This window comes from Amblyomma americanum, chromosome 1 (assembly GCF_052857255.1).
Source record: "Amblyomma americanum isolate KBUSLIRL-KWMA chromosome 1, ASM5285725v1, whole genome shotgun sequence".
Classification (NCBI taxonomy): domain Eukaryota; kingdom Metazoa; phylum Arthropoda; class Arachnida; order Ixodida; family Ixodidae; genus Amblyomma; species Amblyomma americanum.
This window is the reverse complement of record NC_135497.1, coordinates 251,212,381-251,239,513: the sequence shown is the minus strand read 5'-3', so window position 1 is coordinate 251,239,513 and position 27,133 is coordinate 251,212,381. Positions and strand designations below refer to the sequence as shown.

Sequence of the window (27,133 nt, the reverse complement as noted above, 5' to 3'; positions counted from 1 at the left end):
TTTCACTTATGTTTATATAAAACTGATGTGTCCGCGTTTCTTTACACATAAGTATGTCGATGCAGCCTCTGCGTGTCTACGGAAGAGCACGCGTATACGTGCGCGCTGTTTCGGTGGCAGTTTCTTCTAGTGGTGCAACCCCTACGCGCTGCACGTGCGGGGACGTACGTGCTGCCTTTTCTGCATATCTTTCGTTTTTTCCCAGCTCAAGGTCACCCCTACTACTGCCAAAGCCTTGAGCTGCTTTTGCATATTCGTAAATTCTTTTCCTACTTCAAGATGGCGGCGGCCATACGTGTGTCAAAGTGTGGGGGCCTACCTGACTCCCTTTTTGTGTGTGAACTACTTGGTGCGTTTTTGGCACGTGTGTGTGTTTGTTTTTTTTGACACCGAGTGCTTCGTCCGCTAACGAGCTAAGCCTTTAAGAATGGGCCGAATGGACACGAGCTTCAGTGGGCTCCGCGGAGGGAAAGCCGCCGCCACGCACTCCCGGGACCCCGAGCCGCCGCACCGCATCCTTGAAGCTGAAGACGAAGACTTGCGCAAGTAATCGATGAAGCAGCGAGGCGAGAGGCAGGGTCACAAGGAACATCATCATCATCATCAGCAGCAGCAGCCTGACTACGCCCACTGCAAGGCAAAGGCCTCTCCCATGTCTCTCCAATTAACCCTGTCCTTTGGCAGCGGCTCCCACCCTATGCCCGCAAACTTCTTAATCGCATCAGCCCACCTAACTTTCTGTCGCCCCCTGCTATACGCTTGCCTTCTCTTGGAATCCACTCCGTTACCGTTAAGGACAAGCGGTTATCTTGCCTTCGCATTACATGCCCTGCCCAAGCCCATTTCTTCCTCTTGATTTCGACTAGGATGTCATTAACCATCGTTTGTTCCCTGACCCACTCTGCCTGCTTCCGGCCTCTTAACGTTACACCTATCATTTTTCTTTCCATGGCTCGCTGATATCGATAGCGATATGCGCTGCGTCTGCTTATCGCTATCATGAACCGCCGCGAGGGAAGCATATCGCTGGCGTAAATCGCAGTCAGTGCCTGCGTCGCTGCCCTGTCACCTTTAAAAGCAGCAGCACACCCGGCTAAATGATCTGTTTGCGCACGGAGCGTTTGAGAGCACTGTAATCGGGGCGCGCAAGCGGGCATGTTATGTGGTGTTTTTGGTAATTCGCGGGGATATGTAGTATGCGGAAAAAATATGTATTGGATAATAATTGAGAAACTGTTCAGTCGGGCGTTTTGCAGACCAATCTACAACTTCCCAATTGTAATTTTTGGCCCATGGCCAACCACATGCATTTGGTCGCGTCGATTTAGAGCGCCTTGGGATTTTTTTTTAACTCTGGCTATAGTTATCTGGGACGCCCTATATATACCCTATTCGTACAGCGCAACACACACACTACTAATACATTTCATCATCCACACCCATCTTCCAGCATAATTAGTCCGAGGCAAAGTGAAAGGGCTCAGCCAAACTACTGATGAGAGCAGCTTATATGTAAGCATGTCTAGATTCCTTTGACAACATCTTGCAGCCACAAGATCTGCTTAAGCGAAGCCTGGTCGCACACAATTAGTAAGGCGTCGGTTTGGATCCAGAAAAAAAATATATAAACGCGAAGCGCCACTCATAATTTGTTTCTGGCTCCACTTCAAATAGCGAGTAACAAAATAAAGTGATTCTAGCGCTTAGCAGGCTGTATCGTGGTCAACTCGCTCTATCCAGAGTGTCCTTAAGCTGGTTAAAAGGTTGTGAGTACAATGGCAGATTAAAGTAAATGTTGCATCACAGTCCCGCGGCGACAGTTTAAGGGCAGTGTTGAAAAGGCTCCCTGTTCATCTTGCGAAGTGATATAACTGCCTCCCGTGATCAAGGCTGATGGCAACAAGCGAGCGGAGCGCGTTTAACGGCGATGCATCGGCAGTACTGTCTCGCAGCCGCGAGTGAAGGATTCGGGCTAGCGAAGCCGACGGATTAATTATGCCGACGGATTGCGGCGTGAGTCATAATAATAATTGGTTTTGGGGGAAAGGAAATGACGTTGTATCTCTCATATATCTGCGGACACCTGAACCGCGCCGTAAGGGAAGGGATAAAGGAGGGAGTAAAGTAAGAAAGAGGTGCCGTAGTGGAGGGCTCCGGAATAATTTCGACCACTTGGGGATCATTAACATGCACTGACATCGCACAGCACACGGGTGCCTTAGCGTTTTGCCTTCATAAAGACGTAGCCACCGCGGTCGGGTTCGAGCCCGGGAACTCCGGATCAGTAGCCGAGCGCCCTGACCACTAAGCCACCGCGCCTGGTAACGCGCCACTGAATTAGGGGTGGAGAGTTCTTACGGCGCCGCGCTAGCGGCAACCATACGTCATCGGCGCTCAACAGTGCGCTTCGTTGGGCCGTAGTCTGGGCAACAGTCTGCACGCTCGGCGCTGATGAATACGCCCTGGCTAGAGTTCGGTGTCCATGACAAGCATCTTCTTCGTCTCCGCCTACATTTCTCGTCCGATGGTGCCTACATTACAATGCGCAGTGCCGTTTTCTTTTTGTTGCCTAAAGGTGGTTGGCAATCAGAGTATACTTTCTTGAACAGCAAAGAAAAAGGGGCGCTCTGACCTGCCTTCGAATAGAAGATGCTGCCTTGTCCAAATCAGCCTTCTACGAACGGCGGGCAAGCGAGCGCCAAGTGTCTTGCGCTTTGCGTTTATACCAGTCGCAACGTTGGTTTAAATGCGTATTCTGACATTTATTAAGCACATACATTGCAAAAGATGTCGCTGCCGCCCCCCCCCCCCTTTTTTGCGGTAAGGGAAAAAACATTACGGCTCCTTTGGGCTGTGCCATATACTATGGACGAGCCTGCAGGTGAAAGCCGTCATCTGCCTCGAAACCAAGCGTTCTTTCCTTCCTCCATGCTCGAAACTTTAGGCGCCGTGTCACAGCGCTGTCTTCCTGTGGCCCTGGTCACAGGTAAGATTTGCCTTTGACCTCGGTATTCGATTAAAAAAATAACTCCAACAGCGCCTACAAGAAATTAAAGAAGTAAAAAAAAACGGCGATAGCCCTCGCTCTCAGCCTCACAAGATTCGCAGATAAAACACAGGAAAGCATTGGGTAAACAATTGGTTTATGGTTTATAGGTTTATTGGGGCTTAACGTCCCAAAGCGACTCAGGCTATGAGGAACGCCGTAGTGGAGGAGGGCTTCGGAAAATTCGACCACCTGGGGTTCTTTAACGTCCACTCACATCGCACAGTACGCGGGCCTCTAGAGAGTAAACAATTAAATCGTGGGTATATCACGCTTGTCCAACCGAACCGACGATCGCACCTGCATCCTTAATGTTGCATGCGGAGCCCACCTGCATATCCCACACAAACTTCAATTCGTATAGCGCTTCTATTGTAAAATTTAAGAAACGGTTCAGCGCAACTTCGAATAAAGTTTTCCCACAAATGATCAGCATTCTATCAATGCACGTGGCCTCTGAACTGGTTTTGGTAGTGGTTTTTTTTATTAAAATAATAGTAAAAAGGAAGGAACAGATTTTTGCTATCCCCGGCATCTGCCATCGATACCGAGGCACATGAGCTGGGGCAGCGGAAATAAAGGATAGCCGGCAGAATGGAGAAATGAAATGAAAGAGGTGAGGGGACAGGGAGAGAGGATAGGGGGAGAAGCACTAAGTACAAACTATTTACACAATAAAAATTGTGTCCAGGTTGTGCGCGTGATTAGTTCATTTTAGAGGAATTAAAACACACCGAAAAAGAAATTTTGCATAAAAGAGCCAAAACCAGACAAACACGAAGTAAAACAGACACAGGTCGCAGTCTTCTAGTTTAGCCCTACTGTGTCCTGCTTGGGGTTTGGAGTTTTGATGTAAAAAATGCCAGAAGCAACTGCCCCAATAGTATAGTTTCAGCGAAACCTTTTTTCATCTTACAGGGCAAATATATATTTAAATAGGAAAGTACCTGTGAAAAAAAAATGCGGCTGGAACAGACCTCGAATTACTTAATCCTGCCAATAGAATGCTCATCTCCGAACAAGAAACCTGACAAGACAGAAGAAATCTTTACAGCCGTATCTAAATCAGACGGGAAGGCCTGAGGCGCATTTTTATACGTGCTAGCACTAACTTCTACATACATGTGCATATAGTTCTTTTTCATTACCAGACTACCAGTCGTCCAAAGCAAGCAGGAATGTTTGCTAACCTAAACAGTTACATAAAATGTACCATTCAGCTTTCTTTTCTTTTTTTTTTCGCAGGCAGGTTCAAACGGACTCGCTGAGAGTGCGTCTGCAGTCGTGGAACGCAGAAATGCGGATTTCGTTTTTCTAGAAGCTGTATTACGAGGGTGGTGCGATCTCACACAAAGCAATGCTCTTTGATCATGCGTATTGCATCACAGATTGATTGGTATTGAAAACACGTTTATATACTTCCATCCCGAAACGCCCTTCGCTTTGCGGCGCGTTGACTGACCAATCATATGAAAGTCAATGCAGATATCTGCGCTACCTCTTGACAGATAAATGCGTTCTTGGATTTGATGCCAACAGGAGGCGCGTAAAGTGATAACTCCTAAAAACTTGTTATTTAAATGTGAGAAGGCAAGCGTAACAGGAGGCTGACATTAGGAAGTTTGCGGGGATAAGGTGGCCGCAGCTGGCACAGGGCAGGGATAATTGGAGAGATATGGGAGAGGCCTTTTGTCTTGCGGTGGGCATAGTTAGGCTGATGATGATGATGACGATGTAGATATCACCTGATTTCGAAGCGGCGTTTTGCAGTGGGGTGGTTGTGAGAAAAGGAAAGGCGCAGTAACTGTCTTACTCACAGTGCGCACCTGTGACCTCAACCGCGCAGTGAGGGAAAGGATTTAGGAAAGGGTCAAAGGAGGAAGAAAGAAAGAGGGGTTGCCGTAGCCAGCGGTCTTTTGCAATCTGCCAAACAATGATGTCCTTTTTCATTGACGCTTTCCGTGTTCGACGTCAAACAGCGTTGTCCGAGTGCGAAGAAAAAAACCATTGACCTGCTTTCTTATTTTTTTAATAGCGAAAAATTTTCTTTCTAGACTACTGGAGCCATACCCAACAATTCTGGACAAAATCAATTTTTTTAATGGGCGAGTTTATGCGCGCCCATTTATGAAAAAAAAGAAAAATAAGCGCAGAGTTTATTTTTTCATATATTATGCTAAGATTTCACAATAACTATTAATATATCCGCAGATGTGCCGTCGGCAGGCTTGCATTTTTTACTGTTAACATTTTTGCTGTCGTCAAAAATGTTCCCTATTGGTTTTCTATGGCACTCTTGACTGTTCCATGCGAGCGATGGAAGAAATTTAAAACGAACATTTTGCTACGCATCGGCAGAATGGATTATTACCTTCAATATTTCGACAGCAGTACCTTACACTATTCTTGCAATTTTATGTACCTTACGATTTTCCAATATTCGGAATGTTTGTACGAGAGTGTTGGACATGTTGCCCGACAATGCGAAAAATGACTGTTCCGGCTAAGAAAATCGCGATTAACGCGTGCCATAAATGTGGCCGCCGAACAAACCCTCCTTTCTGACCTTCTGCGAGCACGCGATGTTCTCACCGGCAAACACATCGTCTTGTAAGAATTTGAAATCTGCTCTTTCTGCGTTCGACTGAGCTAAAGCGGCCGCGAAGATCGCCGTTGCAACAAATCGCTGGAAACAAAAAAAAAACGGGTCGCACGCTTTTTTGCCTGGCCCGCTTTTTGAAGTAAAAAAAAAAAGTCAGACCAAGAGAGAGAGAAAGAGAGAGGAATTTTAATGAGAGGAAAAGAGGAGAGGTCGGCCGGTGGTAACATAACCCTGGCCTGCTACTCCACACTGGGGAAAGGGAAAGGACCAAAGAAAAGATTACGGGATAGATGAAGCGAATGCAAATGTGACTAAAAAGGTCGAGGTCTAAGTGGCCAGACCTCGTCAAGCAGGTTGCATCAAAAGCTGCCACTACGAGAAGCAAGGAAGATGTGCGAGCGGAAGGGTGTGTTGCCAGCTAGTTTGGCGCGGCGCTTAACGCTCGTCTGCTTGTGTACTGTGCGATGCCTTTTAAACGCACGCGTGGCGATCCTTGCGCCATATCTCACCGGTTGCGCCCGGTCAACCGTGAAGGCGATGCGCGGGGGATCCACAGCCGGAACTCAAGCGAGTAGTGTGCATGGCAGCTTTCCGTTCAGCCGCGTGTTTCTTCGTACCAACGTGCTGCTTACAGCCACACTTGGAAACGAGATTCAAATCAAAAACAATGAACTGGCACATGACTCCAGAACGAAATTGAAGCATTAATACCGTTGACCGCGTAGAAGCTATAGCTCTGCCCTGCACCAACCGCGGCCACGTTCGAAATTCCAACTTTCGTTTCCCCATCCTCCCTCTGCCCTCGGCCATGCGCAGCCGGGCCGAACTGCGCCTGAAGTGCATTCCGTTATCCTAATCGGTCATCTATTCTCCCATGTCCACGTCCTCCACATGGTTCCCTCTGGGCTGTAGGTAACTCGAGTTCGCTCTGCAATCCACTGTTTTGTTTTTGTTTTTTTGCGGTGATTTTTCCTGCGCTGTTCGCAATCTATATTTCAAGCTTTCGTTAGCCTACAAATTCTTATCCCATAAGTCAGTACTCGCAGGGTACGACTGTTAGGCCTGGACTGTTATTCACATTAGCCGATACAGATTTTTTTTTTGTATCCTTGAAAGATACGGCGGTGCGGTCTTTTCGTGTGCACTGTACGGCAAGGCGGACATTTTTTACATGATATAGTGCAATAATAGACGATTCATTAGCTAAAATTAACTGATTAAACCCCTAATTCTTGGTTTTAGGGCGCAAGATTATATTGCGAAATTGAAAGCTGCCAACACTGAAAGCAAGCCCACTTTTTAATATTTCCGAATCGGCAATGCGGTCAGAGATACCGAACGCGAAAATGATGTCTTGGAACGCTTTAAGCTGGCTTTGTCACCATGCACATTCATCAATTACTGTCGCTGCACGTGGTTTTATCGTCCGAACAACGTCAACATCTTCTGCGCCATTAAAAATAAAACTATATCAGTATTTCTTGCATTTAAAATTCGAGTGACGCCATCTGACTAATTGTGAAAGCCAACCTAACAAATTTTCAAGTTTTTCACGTTCAGCACCTTGAAATACGACGCCGGTTCCGTCGTTTTAAAAACGGAGCTCGCCGTCGATGTTGACGGCCTCCGGTTCTTATAATCCTGTCCTAAAAACAAAAGTTTAAAAATCAGGTCAATTTTAGTTACTTTATTGTGTTTTATTGCACTTTATCACGTAAATATTGCTCGCCTTGCCGCACAATCCAACAGCACGGATCGCACCGAAGTCTAATTCGCAGCTTTTCAAATAAAAACCTGTATCGAATAATTCCAACCACCCGTAGGTTTCTGATTATCTGTCTAAGGACTATACCGCAGCGGTGGCCTAGTGGTTTGAGCATACGCCTCGCGCGCGGTAGTTGCGGGGTTCGATCCCCAGTGCCGCCGGGTACCCACCGGCGATGAATAGGCACAACTTTTTCCCTGGTCTGGTGTCACGGCTAGGGAGAAACGCGAATCATCTTCCCGAACCGAGGCAATTGAAGGGGGTCGAGTTTGACGCCCACAGCTAGCCGGTTTATGTTCAGCGTTGCTAATGAGACAGAGCTACAAATTCGGGTAACAAGTATATTTTCAGGAGAACACACCCAGGCAAATCAAACGCGTCGTTAAATTCATCAATGAATACGATATTATAGCTGCTAACAGAGTACTATATACACGTATGTACACTTTGCTACTGGAGTACAGTCGTCCAGCAGACATAACAGTAATTAAATTACTGTAATGACATTACTTTAAAGCGAAAGCTTTATTGGCCGCAAACTCGCGATTTCGTTGTGGCGGCACTCCATCGAGGCACGTGACGTCACAACGCGCGCCTCGCCGCGGAAGGTTACTGTGCTTCGCGCGCTCGCCGCCGCCGCCGTTTGGTAGGACTTGACACCGGGTTCCTCATCTTTGCGCTCGCCTCCGCTCGCTTCTACAGCTGCGTCGCATGCGTGATAAGATGTCACAGGGTTGAAAAGGAGAGCTGGCGTGCGCCGCAACCACAGTTGAGGCGACAGTATTGACGGCGACAATTCTGATAAGCTGGAGGAGGGCTGGAATCGACAGCGGAACGAGATGAAGAGGAAACGAATCGCCCCGGAAACAGACGAACAGCGCGCCGAACGACTGGCTGAACGCCGCCGTGAATATGCCGCCGCGAGACAGGCACGTTTAACGCCCGGTGTCTCGACCGCTAGCAGCAGCGACAGCAGCCGGAGGAGAGACCTGAGTCCTGCTTCACTGAAGACGGCCCGTGATGAACGATGGAATGCGACCAAGAGACTTCAGCGGCGGGCTCAAGAAACCGAAGAACAACGTGCCGTTAGCCTAGAGAATAGGCGTAAGAGTGACGCGACCCCTTCAATCCTTGGATAGCCTCGGTGCTGAAATCGAACGTGGACCTACAGGTCATACTGGACGTTTATGCCTGTGCTTCATACGTTGTGGAATATGTGAACAAGGCCAACCGGGGAGTTTCACACTCGCTTTCCATATTTCCATATATATGTACATATATCCTGGCATAGCCGAGCTAAGCCACTGCCATTTTTCTCGATAATTTGTAATGTAATTCATTACTTTTCTCGGCTGGTAATTTAGTAATGTAATGCATTACGTTGGGAAAGTAATTTCATGGCAAAAGTAATTAATTACTAGCGAAATTACTTTTGCTGAGTATTGAGTCCGTGCTTCTCCTGGTATCGGCCATGATATGGCCTTGCGTTAGCGGGGTTGAGCATCTGCAATGCAAGGAAAACGTGCGGCCAACAATAGCCAGCACTCGAGCTAAACGGCGCACGCAGACCAGAGGCGATTTGCGCGCGGGCATCAGCACCGCCTTGATTAAGAATCTATAGGACTGCTACGCATGCATCTTCCAGCACTGCGTGTGGTCGCACACACAGACGCACCGCAGGGCCACCAGGAGTGCTCCATGACCATGGCATGCCGTATTGCACCCTCCCACAGACGCACTGTTACGGCTTGTGGTAGCAGCATCCCACTGCTGCCACCAGCTGTTATAATTCAGGTAGCAGCATCCCATCGCCGCCACCAGTTGTTATAAGTCGCTTCTCTCCCACCGATGGCACCCGTTGTTATAGGGCAGAGAGTAGCATGACTGGCTGTTGTGATGCAGGGTAGCGTTGTTTGGCCGGAGAAGGGATGAGGAAGGATGGAAGCTGACATTTGGGACAACGAGAACACAAACAGGTTTACTGTAACTTAGGGAAACTTATTTAAATATTTTACGAAAGAAAGAACAAACAGTCAAGAATTAAGAGTTCACAGCGTCGAGCGACTGGATGAGCCTTGTCGCCAAGGCCCAGAGCGATCGTTCTCACTCAGGTCGCCTGTTAAGTACACTTAGGATCCGCCCTCTCACCACGTGGTGGCCACTTCCACACGAGGCACAGATCGGAAGAGTGACACATCACATAGCACGCGGAGCACCGTGGGAATGGGCGAGGAGGATTCGGAGGTCCGCTGTTACTTCGCCCGAAGCTGCACGTGTCCATCCAAACACAGGTACGGCGCCGTGGCTACAACCCCGGCGGGCTCTCTCTGGTCCGGACGGCTCTTGTCAGTCACGGTTAATACTGGAATTCACCGTTCCCTTCTTCCCCAGTCGACTGTACACCGTCGGTCGCGTCTTGTGAGGAACTGCAGACAAAGGGAAGGTCATCCCCCCCCCCCCCCCCCCCCCCCTCCTGGAGAGCGGGAAAAATTCCGCAGGCAGATTCCCAGCACATCTTTTTTTTCGTGTGGTCAACGAGGGGTCAAGACCTGTCGAAATTGCCGCTACCACGTGGTCATCTCGGTCGATGGAATCTTCGCTTTAATCATCTTCGGCTGGTGTGCATCCCGTTCATAACAGCGCTGCGAGTGCTTGATCAAGCGAGTACTTCTCTCTAGACTGCTTCACAGATATTGTGACGTCACCGCACTGACAAGAAGTCTCGAGTGACATCTAGCAAACTTAGTTTAGCTTCTGTGGCTGGGTATGAAGTCATATCTTTAACCCAAGGGCAACACAGCCGGCCGTGTCACCGCGCCATGCTATTTATTTCCGTCAGCGCGTCTGCAGAAAGAGTCAATTGAACAGCATAATTGGTAGGTTATCTGCGCCTTGGTGCATTTCCGGGTCGATGAGCGGGAACAAGCAGTCTATGCACTCCCGCTGTTTATGCGCACGACGAATTCTTCAAAATCAAGAGGGTGGCGCAGTATTACGCGTTGAGCGATGAACTTCCGATTGAAGAGCGATGCGGGCAATTAAACAAATTTTGCGATTCAGCTGGCCTCATCTGCGTCAGCAAAGCGGCTGTTCAATGGACTAGGGCTACCATTCTTCAGAGGGGAAAAATTTCCAACACCCATTTTGAAGCTTAGTTGCAGTGCAAACAAAGAAATCTGAAAATTTTCTAGGAACTATGACCAATGCGCAACTTTTTATGCGTCGAAACTAGAAAGTAATTTAAAAGTAATTTTCATTACTTCTGGGGAGTAAATGTATAATGCCATTAGTTTTGATAGCAGTAATTTATAATGTAATTTAATTACTTTTGCGGGATTTTTGGGAAAGTAATTTGCAATATAATTTAATTACTTCTGCGAGATTTCTAGAAACGTAATGAGTAAAGTAATTTAATTACTTTCCAAAAGTAATTTTGCCATGTATGTCGTCCACACACTTGTCTAGGGCGCTCGAACTGCAAGCTCTCTTTTGTATTTATGGCATTGGCCGGCGCCTGATGAGCATTATACAGCTATTAGGAGTTAAACACGATTCATGTGAATGTGCATGCAACACAAGGTCAGGCTTAGAGCACTAGGCCCCTCATAAATGACGCAAATGTACTCCCGGGTGCGGCGTTCAAATGCTCTAGGTTGGTATGTGGACGACTGTGCATGTAAATTACAAAAATCGATTCCAATTAACGAAGACAGATGAATAATAAAATGAGGCGAAAAGTTCACATTGAAGAGAGGTTGAAAACATGAATACGGTGACCGGAGGTGCAGCGGCAGTCCATTCACCACGACACGGAATGGCCCTCGAAGGCGGTGGTCCGGCCGGAAACAGCGGGCGGATTGTCGAGGGAGGTGAGGTGTCGTCGGCGGCTTCCCGGGAGTGCTCGGCGGCGGTTCTAACCCCCGAGGAGCGGACTGAAGCGAGTAACGGACGGGCCTCTTTTCATAGGCTGTGTGGCGGACGCCCCTCCTGGGAACTGTCTTTGGTTCGCCAGTCACCTCGCCCCTCTAACGTCGCGCACGTTCACTCACCACTTTGCCACTGCGTGGCCTTGCTGTTGCAGCGGGGTGAAGGTCACTTTGGTTGTGGGCCGCTGTTGGGATCTGGGATCACCTCGCCACCATAAAGGGCATCAAAAAAAAAAGACACGTACGCCCTTACTTCCGTAGTTCTAGGGGTCACCTTGAAGACCAAAACGGAACAAGATTCGCGCATACACCCTCCTCTGTATCCGATGATTGACCAGAGGAACCATGTACGGCTAATACCGCGTGTTCGTACACGTGCACGACGAATATAATGATAATCCAAAGCTTAAGGTACATAATATTTTAACCGCACGGGCCGCCTAGATATGTTTCGGCTGGTTTAGTTATGGGGGTTTAACGTCCCAAAGCGACTCAGGCTATGAGAGACGCCGCAGTGAAGGGCTCAGGAAATTTCGACCACCTAGGGTTCTTTAACGTGCACTGACATCGCACGGTACACGGGCCTCTAGAATTTCGCCTCCATCGAAATTCGACCGCCGCGGCCGGGATCGAGCCCGCGTCTTTCGGGCCAGCAGCCGAGCGCCATAACCACTCAGCCACCGCGGCGGCCTAGATATGTTTCATTAAACAAGACATCAAAAGCATAAATGGTGCCACGTTTGTGACACCTGCATGGTACCCGGCTTCTGCGAGGTGAAATTCTTGGGACGTGGGTCTTTAACCCCACCTTGAGTGGACAAAAAACACCTTGTGCCACGGCGCTCTCTGGCCCTCAGTGCGCCATAAAAACATCATCGTCACCATCATCATCATCATGTTTAAGGACTTATACATGATCCACTGTGAGACTAACTCAAGATTCTGCTTAGCTGCGCAGCACCGCCGGAGCTACGAGTGGTACTGAAGTGGTATTTGAGGCTATCCGGTCGTGTGGCGTGTCTGCGGTGCGGGCTTGGCGCCTCCCGAGCATCAAACTGGGGGGCGCGTTTTTGTTTAAATGAAGCTAGCTCACCAGAGCTTGCGGTTGCGCGACGAGGCTGTCTCAGTACACTCAAGGTTCACTGCCTTCCCCGGCGTATTCCGAGTATGAAATCGGGACAACGAGAGTGAGCGAGGTGACGTGGCTTAGCAGCGAGTGAGAGGTAACGATAGCGTGACCTCTCGCGTCCGGTGTGCTGCCTTGGCAGTGTTCGCTTTGCGCCAGGAAGGAGTGATGCGTTGGTGTCCGCTATGCAGTAAATGAAAAATTATCGAAAATTCCACCAAAGAGCGTCTTTACCCGAGAAGAATTGGAAGAACGCCGTTGTTCACGCGTCGAGAAAGCACGCCAACGCTATTGTTTTGCTGTCACTTGCGCTGGATTTCAGTGATCCACGGCCGTTCGCTGGTAATTCAGCGGGGTAAGGAAGCTGTTGGCTTAATTAGATGATCATCATCGATGGCTTCTGCGTGAATTTCATGAAGAGAAGGCACGTAGCAGGGAAAATAAGTTCATAAACAAGTACGGCATACTCTACAGACTACAAACAGCACTGCGAGAGCAACGTGGTTAGAAATATTGGTACGGTGCATTCCTCGTCTTCGCTCCGCGCTGTTCTGGAGCGCGCGTGTCGACGAGGCGAGAAATCTTAAGGGAAACCTGGGCAGCTGACGTTCGGCCGTTCGCCTCGCCAAGCCGCCCGCCGCTCTGTGGTCTTTCGTCTTTTCCGGTCTTTGTCCTGAAGGATTTGTTTACCCGTGACAATATATATGAAGATCTCGGCCGTGCTTTGGAAAATTCGATCTCGGGACGTGCTTTATGTCGCGTCGATGCTCGACACTTGTATCATTTCAAGGCCAAGAGTGGTGCAATAGTGCGCTTCGAGAATTTAAACGTGATTTGCCCGTTGTTCTCTCAAGGGCTATAGCCGTCGTTAAAATCAAAGCGTAATTTTGGTACTTGTCTGTTGTGAGAAGACAATTTCGGCCTCTGTAGGCCACAGCACCGAACACGCCGCGTGATGCATGGCTCCTCTGCTTCTGTCGGGGAATTCCCTGTAGTTTGCATGTGAGATCGTAACTTTCAGAGAAGGGAGAAAAAATGAGCTCATCTTTTTGAAAACAATGCGCGAGTTTTGTACGAGGGCCACTATGGTAGTACTATAAGTTATATTGGTCCTGAAAAACGAAAAAAAAATGGGGGGGGGGGGGGTTACGCAGGGTGTGACGCATGTTATTACCCGCAGGCAGATCATCCGGAATGTTGTGCAGAGCCTGAACGTGGACCTGAGCGACAAGGAGATCCTGGCGCGGCAGCCCTTGAACCACGAGGACAGCATCGACCAGCGCGTCTGCGCCATCAAGCGCAAGACCATCTACCCCAAGAGCGCACGCAGCGCCTACCAAGAGTGGCTGTACGTCATCAATGACGTCGAGTACGCACAAGCCGTCACCATTGAACTCTGCGCGTGAGTGTCTCCGTCACCAACTAAAAAGAGAAGGATTAGGGATAAGTTGGGGCAGTTCATTTTATTTGTGAGCTATGTGCGTGCGCGTCGCAATTTCTTTAGCGTGGCTAACCTAACATCGTTCCAAAGGAATGTAACCATAGTTGCTGTGGGAAGGCGTTTTGGTACGGTTATATGCTTGCATATCATTCTGTGACAGCTGCGGAGCCCTTGGAAAATGCATTCGGGAGATAATTTTTTGCATCATGAGGTTATATGCTTGCATATCATTCTGTGACAGCTGCGGAGCCCTTGGAAAATGCATTCGGGAGATAATTTTTTGCATCATGAGGAGAGCTATCATAGGGCGTGAAACGCGCGTCCCGATCGTGGCACTTCAAGAAAATGCTCAGTTAAATACCCTTGACGGGCTTGTGCAGCAGCGCCGGGATGCTCGTAGCCTTAAGGCCACCCTTTTGCATTCACCGCGAGCACTCCGGACCTTTGCTTCATCACACACCATACTGTCGCCGCCACCGTCAGTTTTTCCTCCATGGGACTTTGTGTAGCTGAGCGACAAAAGACCTACCGATCTACGTCGCCCAACCTCACCTTATGCGGCATCGTTCCTTCGCGAGCGAATCGTGGAAAAGATAGTCTCCTACCCCGCGGCTCAATTATTATATATGTTGATGCCAGTATCCAGGGCCGTGTAACGACGACTGCACTTCACTGTCCCTGCCAGCCTGCACTTAACAAGACGGCCAGGTTTCGATTCGCGGAACCCCCTACTTCCTTCTGTGCTGAGCTGCTTGCGATACAAGATGCGCTTCGCTCTGTAGTCGCAGTTGCCTTTCTCCCTACAGCCCACATTATCATCCGTACTGACGCCCTTCAAGCAACTCGTCTACTCCGACGCGTCAGCCGCAACCCAGAAATGTGCCAGAATCTACATCGCCTGGCGGCTCACATCCCGCAAGCCATTCGAATTGAGTGGGTACCACGTGACCTACTCAATTCACGAAGATCTGCAGATTCTGCAACCCGCCTGCCAACCCTACCCACGTTAATGCCTCAATTCCTCAGTATGGATGATGCTACTGTCCTCCCCACAAGAAAGGAACCCCTCCGGCGCCGCACTCGTGCTCTCATCCCTCCGTGTGCGATAACCCTCCCCCGCGGTCTTACCCGTGCAGAGGAGTTTGTGCTCCGGAGGATCCGGGTCGGAGTTGCCCTCATTCCTGCCGTAACTCGGACGTGGCCTCAACTTCGCCACTTATATCCCCGCCTAGGATGTCCAGTCTGCAACTCACAAGACACTGAGGCTGATATTCACCACTTGCTGTGGGATTGCCCGGCACTGAAGCCAACTAGAATTCGCCACCCGGCATCAGCGGATATCCACCCAGACAAGCCGTCTTCATATATTGATTGGATGCAGGGGCCACATCACCGCTCCCTCCTCGCCTTCATTAGATCGGCACATCTTTCCTGGTTTATTTAACACCCACCCACTCTTTTCTTTTCTTTCTTCTCTCTTTTCTTCCCAACTCCCCTTATGCCCAGAGGCAATAAACAACGCTATTAAAAAAAAAAAAACGCGCGTCTCACATTGTAAACTGGCACGGGCACTCCTTGTTGCTTATTTAGTCTCTATTTAACCCTTTCAATGGGGTGCCGCTATCGGACGCAGCAAGGTGTCCACCCCGCGCCATGCTGAACGCTAAGTGACCCGTCCCCCTGCGGCGCAAGTTTTCTTTCTTGAGATGGAACGGGAGAGGTGGAGCTTTGCATCCCAGGTTTCTTTTGTATACGTCTGGCTGGTTTTCCTAAAAGCCGTTAAGCGAACATTGATAATGGAGCAGGGAGAAAATAAGAATTAGGCGCAGCACTAATGAGCCGACGAGCACGTTCCTTATACCTTAGTTTCGCTTTCGTGACAGAGGGTGCTGCGCCGGTGGCTAACGGCCGCGATCAAGTATAATTGGTTGTACGTACTTGCAACCCGGTGTCTTTTGCCCTTACAGTGCAGGGACCTTCGCGAGTGCTAGCGAGAGTGCACGCAAGATATCAGTGAACGCACGATATCGTACGTCGCTTGCGTACTTGCTATATAGCACATGGAGAGTTTCTTCGCCGCTGATAGCCGCCGCGGTGGCTAAGTGGTTATGGCGCTCGGCTGCTGGCCCGAAAGACGCGGGTTCAATCCCGGCCGCGGCGGTCGAATTTCGATGGAGGCAAAATTCTAGAGGCCCGTGTACTGTGCGATGTCAGTGCACGTTAAAGAACCCCAGGTGGTCGAAATTTCCGGAGCCCTTCTCTACGGCGTCTCTCATAGCCTGAGTCGCTTCGGGACGTTAAACCCCCATAAACCAAACCAAACCATCTTCGCCGCTGATGCTTGTGCGAGGAGCTGTACTAATTCGGTTGGACAGAATGGTAGTAAGCATTTGGTGCGAAATTCTCGGAAGGCCAAAAGGCGAAATGTTTGTTGCGAAGGAGCATGTTTTTCTCTTTTTTTTTAGCTGAAACTCTTTTCTTCGGCGAAGCGTGGCATGCTTTCAGTGGTCGTTATGAAGAGGACTGATTTTATTCATCCCCATGGTTTCAGCAGGGTGACGCTGAATGGTCTCATGCTTCACTACTTCTACTCGGCTATATGCAGCTTAAAAATACTGCGATAGTGCTGGCTCACATCCTAGCAAACGTGTCATGAAGGTTACTTTACAATCTCTCAAGATATGAAACTTCTGATCAGCGAAAGAGAAGAATCAGCAAAAAATAAAGGCAGTTACTGTAGGCAGCTTAGTTTGGCTGCACGCACTTCCTGTGACCTACTGATTGCTGAGGCAGCAGCTCAGTGGTGACGTCTTTCGTTTGGGGATTCTGGTGCTTATGTGTTACCGAGAAATAGGAAACCAGAGGAAGGTATAGGAGTGGGTGAACAGTATGCATCGTCATTGGCTACCGCGCGCACCAAAAGGGGGTCGAGAAGGTAACTTTGCTGTACGCTTAGCCAACGTCCATCTGTAGTAATTAAAAGGCGGCCAGACCGGACAATGGGAAATGGGCCTAGGATCCGGAGCGCAGTCCCGTTGTTTAGCTTAGGTATTCGCAATATGCTGAGAGTTCTCTGGCTGGAGACAGGGATTCGTGGCTATAGGCGACCTGCAGTGCCCAGGCGGCGCCGCAATTGTCTGCCATTGTTCAGTTGCGCCGAAAAACCCCTGTCGTCAGCCGCTTGGGCCGGGACAAACGCGAGTCCACGTTATTAGTGATTTGAGTTGCCCGCTTAGTTGATAACTTTCCGTATAGTTATAAATGTTGCTATTTCTACGCGATACATCAACGACACAAATAAAAATGACTACCGTTTCTTCTTTACCTTCAACTCCCCCCTAATTTCAATTCCTTGGGAAACCCCTAGCCGCGGGGAAAGAGCTAAGTGGTCAGGCAAACTCGCCTATGCTTTGTCACTCTAACCGAAACAAGCTAATGTGCAAGCAATCGCGAAGCTGTACAAAGCAGCAGGTGGGGATAGGAGGCTTCCCATTTTCATGCAGGCTGACATATCACATGTGGCCGCGGCCACGGCTTGAACGGCTGCGCCGGCCCCCCAAAAAACGCTAGCACTCCCCATATAGCCTTTGCGCTGCATAGCATGCCACGTAGAAAATGATTTGTTAGCCTAAAAGCATTACCTTCCATGACAAATGTGTAGTCCTGTACGCTCGGTGTACTGCTCGCCGAAGTTGCATTCACACACAAGGCGGAGTGCAGTTACCAACTTCTTTGCCAAATGGCGGACAACTCGCATTTTATAAAGAATTTGAGACACCACGGCATAAAAGCAATGAGAATTTAGGCCTCTTCCTCACCCGTTTTAAGCTGGCTATAAGCTTCTTTTCTTCATTTTTACCATAAAGCACTGGGTCTGTTGTGAACTGCGCATTGTTCTAAAGCCGACGGAAACAAGAAATAAAAAAAAAACTAGCTGCTGTCTCTTACCTTTAGCGTTTCATTATCAAATAGTAAATATCTGATTCAGCTCTAGTGTGTAGTGGTAGTCAACACAAAAAGTAACGTTTTGAGCCAAAATGGCGGTGAGCGAAAAGCCAAATGCAACCACGACGATTAGCAGACGAGCCATACCCCCAAGCGCCGGGCGTTGAAGAGCAGGGCCAGTTTTGTTGTCATGGCGTGGAGGCGCGCGGAACATACGCTTTGTCCCTTGCTGGTCGGCACACGTACTGATCTAGCCACCGTAATATCCAGGTAGAGAAGCTTCATCGTCTAAGCTTTGCAAATTAGATAAGTGCCCGATATGACTCTAAGAGATGCCTAAATACAAGTCACGTACTCGCTGTCAGGAAAACCTCTGAGGCCTTTTGGCTCTGAGGGGTTTTCCGGTCGGCGCAGGTTTAGACGGAACTCTGTAACTGTTGATATGGGTGTGGCAAGAGGCGAGTACTTTCAGGGCTCGGTGTGAACACAGGCTTGGCCTGTGTTCACACCGAGCTATGCTGATGACCCGTGTAACTATATGTGCTAGTGATTTTTTTAAAGCCGTGATTGCAAGCTCTATAGAGTGTTGATGGGTTTATGCGCTCAGTGCCGCCTTTGTATAGCTGCGCAGACAGTTGGTCCATTCTCGACGTAAAGCCTTTTTACCCCACTTTTTCATGTGTAGGTTAGAAAAACTGGACTGACCGAGGAAAGCAACACCACAATATCACCGCATCATAATGCGCAAAAAAAAAAGAGGAAAAGAGCAAGGCAGAGAGGCGAGAGCCGACCACAAACAGTACACGCGCATAGGCGATGATATGCGAAAAAAAAAAAACTAAACAATCACCCAGGCCAATCAGCGCCAGTCATTGCAGCATCTCTCGGGTGGGCACCGTTGAACGGAAGGGCCTCGGATAAAGATCCGTCACCGCCTAAAAACGCGATCTACTGGGACGCCACTTTGAGGCCGGGGTGAGGGCTGAGGCAGAGTTGTTCAATGGTTTCTTCACATCCGCAGTTGCTGCACGCCGGGTTGTCCGCCGTAGTTAGATACTAATGGATGTTTGTAAACGCTAGCCTCTACAGCAGGACGCGCTGAAGTTGCATCGCCACACTAGTTGGGGGGTGGAGGGGAGAGTCGTAGTCATTGCTTAAAGGAAAGGTCAAGAATGCAGAAGCGGAAACCGACGTGGATAATTCCACTTCTGTTTTTCTCTTCTGGCGTGGTGCACACGGCGAAAAGAGCTATGCAGAACATTTTCTAGCGCAACCTTTTTTTCCCCATTTTTAACATGGTAATTCTTTCTCTCTCTTTACATCCTCTCTGCAGTAGCTTTGTTGCTCTTGGGCGCACCGCCATGATAACTATTGATGGCCAAGAATTCCAAAAAGCTGGCGCAATGCCTGTCTGTCTCAAGCGATTACAGATAGAGAGAGGCATGCCAGGAAACCAGCTGACCTTGTAAACTGCCGAGACCAGTCACCTGCCATGTTCCAAGCCCTCATTTTATAATTACGTTGTTCTCTCAGCGTTCTGCGGCATTGGAATTCTCCGCGAGCGGAAGTGGCGCAGCAGTGCACTCAGTTCTTGGAAAAACTGGCCGGCTGAAACACAACTAACGTTTAGTACGACGCAAAACTAAGCGCCGGAGATCCCGGAGAAGCACTGGCCGTCAAGTTCCATTCATTCTCGAAGCTCCCCATTTCTTTACGTACAGAGCCTTCCAGCCAGTTGCGCCGGAGCTTACATGCCAGTGTGTGCCTTTGAGTAACTGCATCACCATCAGTCTGTGCGGCCACCACCATCAGTGAGGCAGTTCAATACCTCGCGACCTCAGCAACGGCTGGTAATCACCATTCCGCTTCGTTGAACAAGGAATGTCTTCCAGAAAGATTAAAATTAGTCGGACAGCGACAGCGAATCCACACTGACACAGACCAGCAAGACTGCTTACAAGACGGAACGCATGGTGGGAATGAGTAGAAAATAAAGCCATTAAAAATCTTGGAAGAAGAGGTTCCGACCAACGTTTAACTTTGATAGGAGCCTAGCAGGCTTCTCAAGATGAGAGATGATGCACTGCTTTTAATGGTGACCGAGTGAGTTTTTATTCTTTTTTTCAGTGCAGGTTTCTCCAAACTAATAAAAAAAAATTGCCAAACTCTCACTGGAGCGACTGACTGCAAATGAGAAGACTGGAAAATTTTGGGAAATTTTGTACTTCTTGCTTGAAACTCTGTCTTCCTACTCCTTATTGTTGCTCGAAATAGAACACAAGTTTCCTCCGTGCAAGACTGTTCCCCTTGACGCTAGGGAGTACGAAAAATGCCATGCTCATTTCTACCACTTGATTTTCCACGCTGCCAGGAAACTGCTTGAGAAGAGCAAAGCTATACACTTGCTGCGCTGCAGTGAGCAGAATGTGAGCTTCATTTTTAAGCGCTTATTTCTCTCACCTGAGCTTAGCCACGCGAACAAGAAGGCATACCTTGATTCGTTCTTTTCTTTAAAACGTTCCTGTCTGTTTATTCTTGTTTTTGCTATTGTTTTCTCTTCCTTCATTCGGCTGTTTCAAGCACAACTGCGTAAAATTAAATTTAACTGCCCATATGTTTATAAATAGTTTCTCACTCCCATATCACCGCTTACGCGCAGCTGGCTTCGCTCGGAGCAGCCTTTCGAGCCCCTAATGACACTCTTTTCTTATTATTTTCTTACTGCATATGATGTTCGCCGAGCATCGCAACTCTTGCTGAGCCTCTACAACCCAGCGCTGATGAGTGAGCGTGTTAAAACTTGATTAAAAGAGATTCTCTGCGTGCCTCTAACGCTGGCACACCTGCGCAACCCCTTCAGTCCAGTGCTGATGAGATATAAACGCTTGTGTCAGCTACTGTGTCGAAGCCTCAGACATCGTCTGTTAAAGCGAAAGCCTTTCTTTCCTCATCAGTGTGCGCAAGACCTGTCCGCAAAAAACGTGTACAAGAAGTGTCCGCTCCACCTGTCAATTAAATGAAGTGAAAGAAAACGAAATTGCGACGACGGGATTCGAACCCACGCGGGCAGAGCCCAATGGATCAGCAGTCCATCGCCTTAACCACTCGGCCACCTAGTTCTTTTTTTCTTCACTGCCTTCAAAGGCGTGTAAATACAGTGCATTACAACATATCTGATTATTTACATGACTACAGCGCTACTAGGTGCCAGCAAACCTTCCAACTTCTTCAGCTGGGATAGATTTCAGAAAAGGATAAAGTTTCTTCATCAAAATCACGGTCCATTAACACATCATAATTAAAAAAAACTGAACGAAACATTGATACACAGGTCAGACTCCAGGATCGCAATGGCGGTAAGTCATTGCACTACGCCACTCTGCATGCAAGCCAAGCAGAAAAATGGTATCATACTGCACTGCACCGTCTTCGACAGGCAGAAACCTAATGCCGTGCAGTGTGAGCGGAAAATTTTTCTTTGTGGTTCGCTGCTACACATCCCAAACCGACGAAACGAAGGTGTTTTAGAAGGCACATGTCGTAACTTGAAACCGGATATAACGAAGGTATAGTATGTCGTAACTTGCAATCGAAACAAATTCGAGAAACGGGAGGCGATCGTGTTGAGCCAGAGAGCTCAACAGGACGACACAGGCTTCTGCCTTGGGGCACGTAAGGTAACCTAAGTGCTCCCCTCAATTTTTTTCTCTTTATTTCCAGGTATCGTTGAAGAGCGTGCTACAGTATTCTTGCAATGAACGTGTGATAAAAGAAGTTACGCGGTCAGTACTATGCATCAGCACCTGTAAAGCGAGAACAGTATATATATGCGTTGCGGCTTGGGCTGAGTAAGGAAAATGGCGATAACAGTACATAGCCAACAGGAGCGTCCCGTCCTGTTGCCGCCTCTGCCATTCATATGTAACACAGCGCAAAGGACGGGGCGCAAGAAAAGAGGACACCACGAGCGCTGAGTGTAACTGGCGGATTTTCATTCTAAGAAGCTCAGGAACATATGTGGTTGTTTAACCAACCCTGCTAACCAAGCTTTTCAGCCAACAAGCCCAATTCACAACACTCGTGTCGCAATATTCGGACTGTTTTTGTTTCAAATCTACGACACAGCTAGCCAAGATACAAGCCAACCAGAAGCTGATCGCTGGTTACAATCATTCAATTGACTTTGAGGTCGGATACAGTAGTTCAAGCATGGATGTTCACAAAATGGCTAGAACCCTTCCTTTCTCGCAATTTCCGGGGTCGAAGAACTGACCACACACAGCAGTACAGCACACCGCCTCCGCTCCTAGACAGAATGTATAGAGTGAGGCTATCGTAGAGAGAAACTATAATCTTTCTGCACCATTACTTTATCGCAGGAACCGCATGACTGCAGGGGGCTCATTTCCGACAGCGCCCATTATGCGACACACATTGGCGACATCACGAAAATGTAAATTCTCATTGGACAGGTCACAGATCTGAAACGCCTTCATTTGGCAGGAGGTAACCGACTGGGAGTCCATGATATGGGCTCTACTCGCATCCTGTACTCCAAACGTGTGCCTCACACAGCTGTAGCTGTGACTCTCTGAAGTGGAGTGAGGCAGTCCAGTCGAGAGGCGGCGCCGAGAAAACTGCCCCATAGGGCATGCAAGTAGACTGAAAGACAATGCTTCCGAATTGTAGACGGCAAACACGTGTACGGTCCGTTTGACAAGTTTTTCGGTAAAGTTCAACAATCTTTCCTTGACACTTGGTAAGCTCTGCGAACAGATGAACCCGTTTTCCGAGCAATTTATTTCAGTTTAAGCAGCGCCCCTACGCTGTTGAGCAGCTTGAAAACGAGTCAGTTTCGACCTGCATAGCTTAATACAACGCAGAGGCAGACAGAAAGAACAGAAAGCAGACAGGTCGTCCTCTCTTTCTCTGCGCTGTATTAAGGTAGGAATCTTTACCAACTCTGCCAAATCGCAGCCTTAGCTAAAGACTCTTGTAGTTACGTGAGGAACATGAGAGTACTGATACGGATCACTTCAGTTCAGTTTAATTCAATTCCACTTTATTTGATATCCTAGAACGCACGAAAAGATGCTGCTTGGAACACGGGCCCTGAGAACGTCGGCCTCAAAAACAGCTCTTTGCTCCTCACGTGCACGTCTCCCCGCGGCGGCTCAGTGGTTAGGGCGCTCGGCTACTGAGCCGGAGGACCCGGGGTTCATTTCCGGCCGCGGTGGCCGCGTTTCAGTGGAGGCTAAGCGCAAAAAGTGCCGGTGTGTATGCGACGTCAGTGAAAGCTAAAGATGTCCTGGTGGTGGAAATTATTGCGAAGCCCTCCACTGCTGCACCTCTTTCTTCTTTCACTGTCGCCTTCCTCCCTTCCCTCACGGCGCGGTTCAGGCCTGCACCGAAAAGTAAGACAGTTACTTTCCTTTCCTCAAAACCAATTTTCTATTTTTCAGCCGTACATTTTGGTTCGCCTTCCGTGACTGAAGGGCCTGTCGAGCACAGGGCCGTGAGTCAACACCTTGTTGATGCCAATTTTACCCCGTGTACTCGACCTGTACGCGTCTTTGCTCGGTCTGTAACGTCGCGAGAAACGTTTCACTTTGCGCTTGGCTTCCGAACATTGCTCTGCACCTATGGCAGTCTGCGACACGGAGACTGTTCATGCACCTGATGTATGTTTCTATTCCAGAAGGTGTGTGGGTAAGTCTTTAAGGTGTCCAATTATTTTCTAGATGGCCTCGACGACGCCGACGACTCAACCCTCAGGTGCCATGACGTTATCAGCGCTTCTTCCTGCAAAGCGCACTCATTTTCGGTGCAAAGCCACGACATCTTGGCTTTTCACCGAAAATTAATTCGCTCGGCAGCAAGAAATGTTGACATCTGCGAAGTTTAGATCCACCTGATGCCGCCATTACGCACTGCCGCGCCTGAGTCATACGCCAACGTGCCCGTGGGCTATTCCCTCGGTGTTTAATAGCTCACGCATGTACACCTCGCAGAATCCTTCGCTAGCACGCTGGTTACTCTCTTCAGGAGGGCGCAAGGAGTCGTAAAGATTGTGTTTTATTCTTAGAAGGCGTTCGCCATTGGTTCTGGCCTGATAGTATGCGTGGAGTCTTGCGCTGGCGACCAGCGACGGTGATGAAAGCACGAAAAGTATGGCCTTTTTTTCGCCACTTGCCCTGGAAGTGTCGCGTTACTTTTCAAAATGGAAAAACACCCGGCTTTCGTATCTCTGCTACCTTTTGGGTCTTACGCGAATACGTCGAACAAGCTCGCACACGAAACTGGCCTTAGCATTTGTCAACATATACTAAAGCAACACTTAAGAGTGCTCGGAAGCAGAATGGTTATCGATGTTGGCGAGCAGCAGTCGGCTACATTCGTATTATTCGTTACAGTGAGACACCGTTTCGCTGTAACGAATAATACGACCGTAGCCGACTGCTGTTCGCGAACAGCGATAACCATTCTGCTTGCGAGCACTCTTACTCAAGTGTTGCTTTAGTATGTGTTGAAAATGCAAGGCCATTCTGCTTTAGGCGCGTATTATTGGAAAAATATGTTATATAGTTGCAGCTTCTGCACCACATTTTCGCGGACACAGTTTTGCGTCTTGACTGCACAGCTGTACCAAGTCCAGGTTAAATTACATAATAAAGGCCACTAATGTCTTTACAAGCGTACACTACATGCGTGGCCGAATAGGGTCTATGGGGTTTTAACGTCCCAAAGCGACTCAGGTTATGAGGGACGCCGTAGTGAAGGTCTTAGGAAATTTCGACCACCTGAGGTTCTTTAACGTGCACTGACATCGCACAGTACACTGGCCTCTAGAATATTGCCTCCATCGAAATTCAACCGCCGCGACCGGGATCGAACCCGCGTCTTTAGCGTCAGCAGCCGAGCGCCATAGCCACCGCGGCGGCTATTGGCACAGGGTTTTGGCGACTCGGGCTGTGGCCGTAGTGAAGTGCTCCGGAAATTTCGACCACCTGGGGTTCTTTAACGTGCACTGACATCGCACAGTGCACGGCCCTCTAGAATTTCGCCTTAATCGAAATTCGACCGTCGCGGCCGGGATCGAGTGCGCGTCTTTCGGGTCAGCAGTCGAGCACCATAGCCAGTGAGCCATCGCGGCGGCCCACGTTGGATTCTATGGGCAGTCGGCGGGACTGCATTCCTGCAGCAGTTACGCACAGCTTTTCGCATGTGTAGCTGCCGTTTTTTCTATCCAATGGGTTAGAGGAATCCTCCAAAGGCGAAGAGCCATTCATATGAGCAAGTAATTACAAATAGCACCCATTGGAGTACAGTCAACCACCTACAGTGGGAAAATATGAGCTGTTCTCAAACGTTGTTAGTTGAAAAATTGCATCCTGGTCCGGGACTCCAACCCACCACCGCCACGCCGGAACAACCGCTAAGCCAGAACGACGAGCGTAACAAGGGAGTATATGTGCCAATGCCAATGAGTAGTTACTCATTGGCATTGGCAGTGTTGGTCCAACACTGTTCTCACTTCCACCAACATTGTTCGCACTTCGAGTTATGGATCAATTCGCTCTCGCCCTACCGTAAGCTTGCCGTCCCGGTTAGCTGAGTTGTTAGAGCGACTGCTCCGGTGAAGCGGTGGTCCCGGGTTCGAACCCCGGACCGGGACGAATTTTTCTTTCACTGCGAAGTTTCTGAGAAAGCTGTTGAACTTTTCTTTGTAGTCGTACGGCTCCGTTTGGGTGGATGCCAATGAGTAGTTACTCCCTTATTACAAATCTACTCCACCTTGGGGGATTCCCCTAAAACATTTGACCAACGACTAGCATGTGACAGCTTTCCCCGGTAGCGCTTGGCTGCTCTGCCCCATGTGGACGCTGTTGTCATTCCCCCTGCAAACGTGGTCTTGTGTGGAGAGAAATAGCCCTTATCGCTGGTTTATCATCTCGGAGTGCTCGCTCACTGCGTCTATGTGCTGTATTCCGTTCGCAGGGACGAGGGGGCGCCGTGCGAGTTCGTGTCCAGCGGCCTTCCGCCGGGCTACACGTCGGCGTGCCGCCAGAAGTTCGCCTACCGTAAGCTGCTCACCATGCATCCGACCGAGAAGAAGGCCTACGCCGAGAACTTTCCCTTCCCTTCGTGCTGCGTCTGCTACGTCAAGTCCCCGCCGCTGGCCGCGCGAAGCCTCAGCCCGAGCCGACGCCGCAACTGAGGGCGGATTCCACGCACGGCTCCGTGCGCTGCTCGCCGCGCTTCGAGATGGCTAGCCGCGGTGGGCGCGGCATCGCGGCCGGCCTTGTGGCGTGATGCCTTCTCCCGTAGCTCCAGCGGTCGAGTCCAGTGAGCCCGTTTGGCGCACATTTTTTACGTCTTCAGCGATCTGACGGGGCGCCCGCACTTGCTAACGACCGTTTATACGACGGCACCATGGGATGCTCTCGAAAAGGCGGCTGCAGCGTTGCGGCAGCGAGGGGAGCTCCCTTCCTTCGCGTCAGGCCTTGAGCGTTTTCTGGCCGAGCACGTGCGCGCTGCATCATTTCTCTGGGCACCAAAAGCGGGGCTGCAATAAAGCGCATTATCGTAATCCTGGCCGCGTCTTAGAACTCGGGGGCAAAAAAAAAAAAGGCAAGCTGTGGAAAACAGTTTCCTGCTGGATTCTAGTCCCGGCGCTCATCTGCTGTCGTCCGCGCTTCGTGTTTCCTTGGCGATGCACTCATCATCCAGCCACCACCTAGTGACTACCCACAAATTCCTTGCTGCTGTCTGGAAGAACTTGCGGCATGCGGAACAGGCGGGCGGATATCGGCCTTCTGTGTCAACCGCACATGCCGGGCGACATCATTTACGACGAATAAAAGAGCTGTCATCATCGTATACCAATGCATAGCGAAGCGTTTCGGAGTGCCGTGATGCTGTCCCGATGCGTCGAGAGTGCACCGGGCGGCTGGCTTACTTTTTGTTTTCGCCCACAGACCTGCGTGTGCAATAAAAGAAATGCCGAATGCAAAACTGGCGCACGTTCACATTGCATGAATTTACTTAGTTCCCGTCTGTTGATAGACTCGCAGCTACAAAGGGCTCCACGGCTAATCACAGACGTGCGGTGCCCGGGAACGGCGGAGCGACGCATAGGCAACTTTCTATGCCCCGTTAGCATCACAAGAGCGTAGTGTTCCTGTATATGCTCCCGCAGTAGGAACACTACTAGAGCGCAGTGTTCAGAGCCAACAACGCCAGCGCCGAGCAACTTATAGGCGGCTGGTGCGGCCGGATTGC

The 27,133-nt window shown here is 49.4% G+C and overlaps 1 protein-coding gene and 1 non-coding gene across 2 annotated transcripts in view; one reads left to right on the top strand and one right to left on the bottom strand.

Moving 5' to 3' along the window:
* spz (Spaetzle domain-containing protein) overlaps positions 1-26,880 on the top strand; it is a 90,810-nt gene extending 63,930 nt beyond the window's left edge. Inside the window, exons 3-4 of the mRNA XM_077648952.1 lie at positions 13,646-13,867; positions 25,850-26,880. Coding sequence (XP_077505078.1) covers positions 13,646-13,867; positions 25,850-26,069 — 442 coding nt within the window. The 3' untranslated portion in view covers positions 26,070-26,880. The remainder of the gene's footprint in view (positions 1-13,645; positions 13,868-25,849) is intronic.
* TRNAS-GCU (transfer RNA serine (anticodon GCU)) lies at positions 20,889-20,967 on the bottom strand. The gene has a single exon. It is a non-coding gene; the product is annotated as a tRNA-Ser (tRNA).
* Positions 26,881-27,133: the final 253 nt, after the last annotated feature.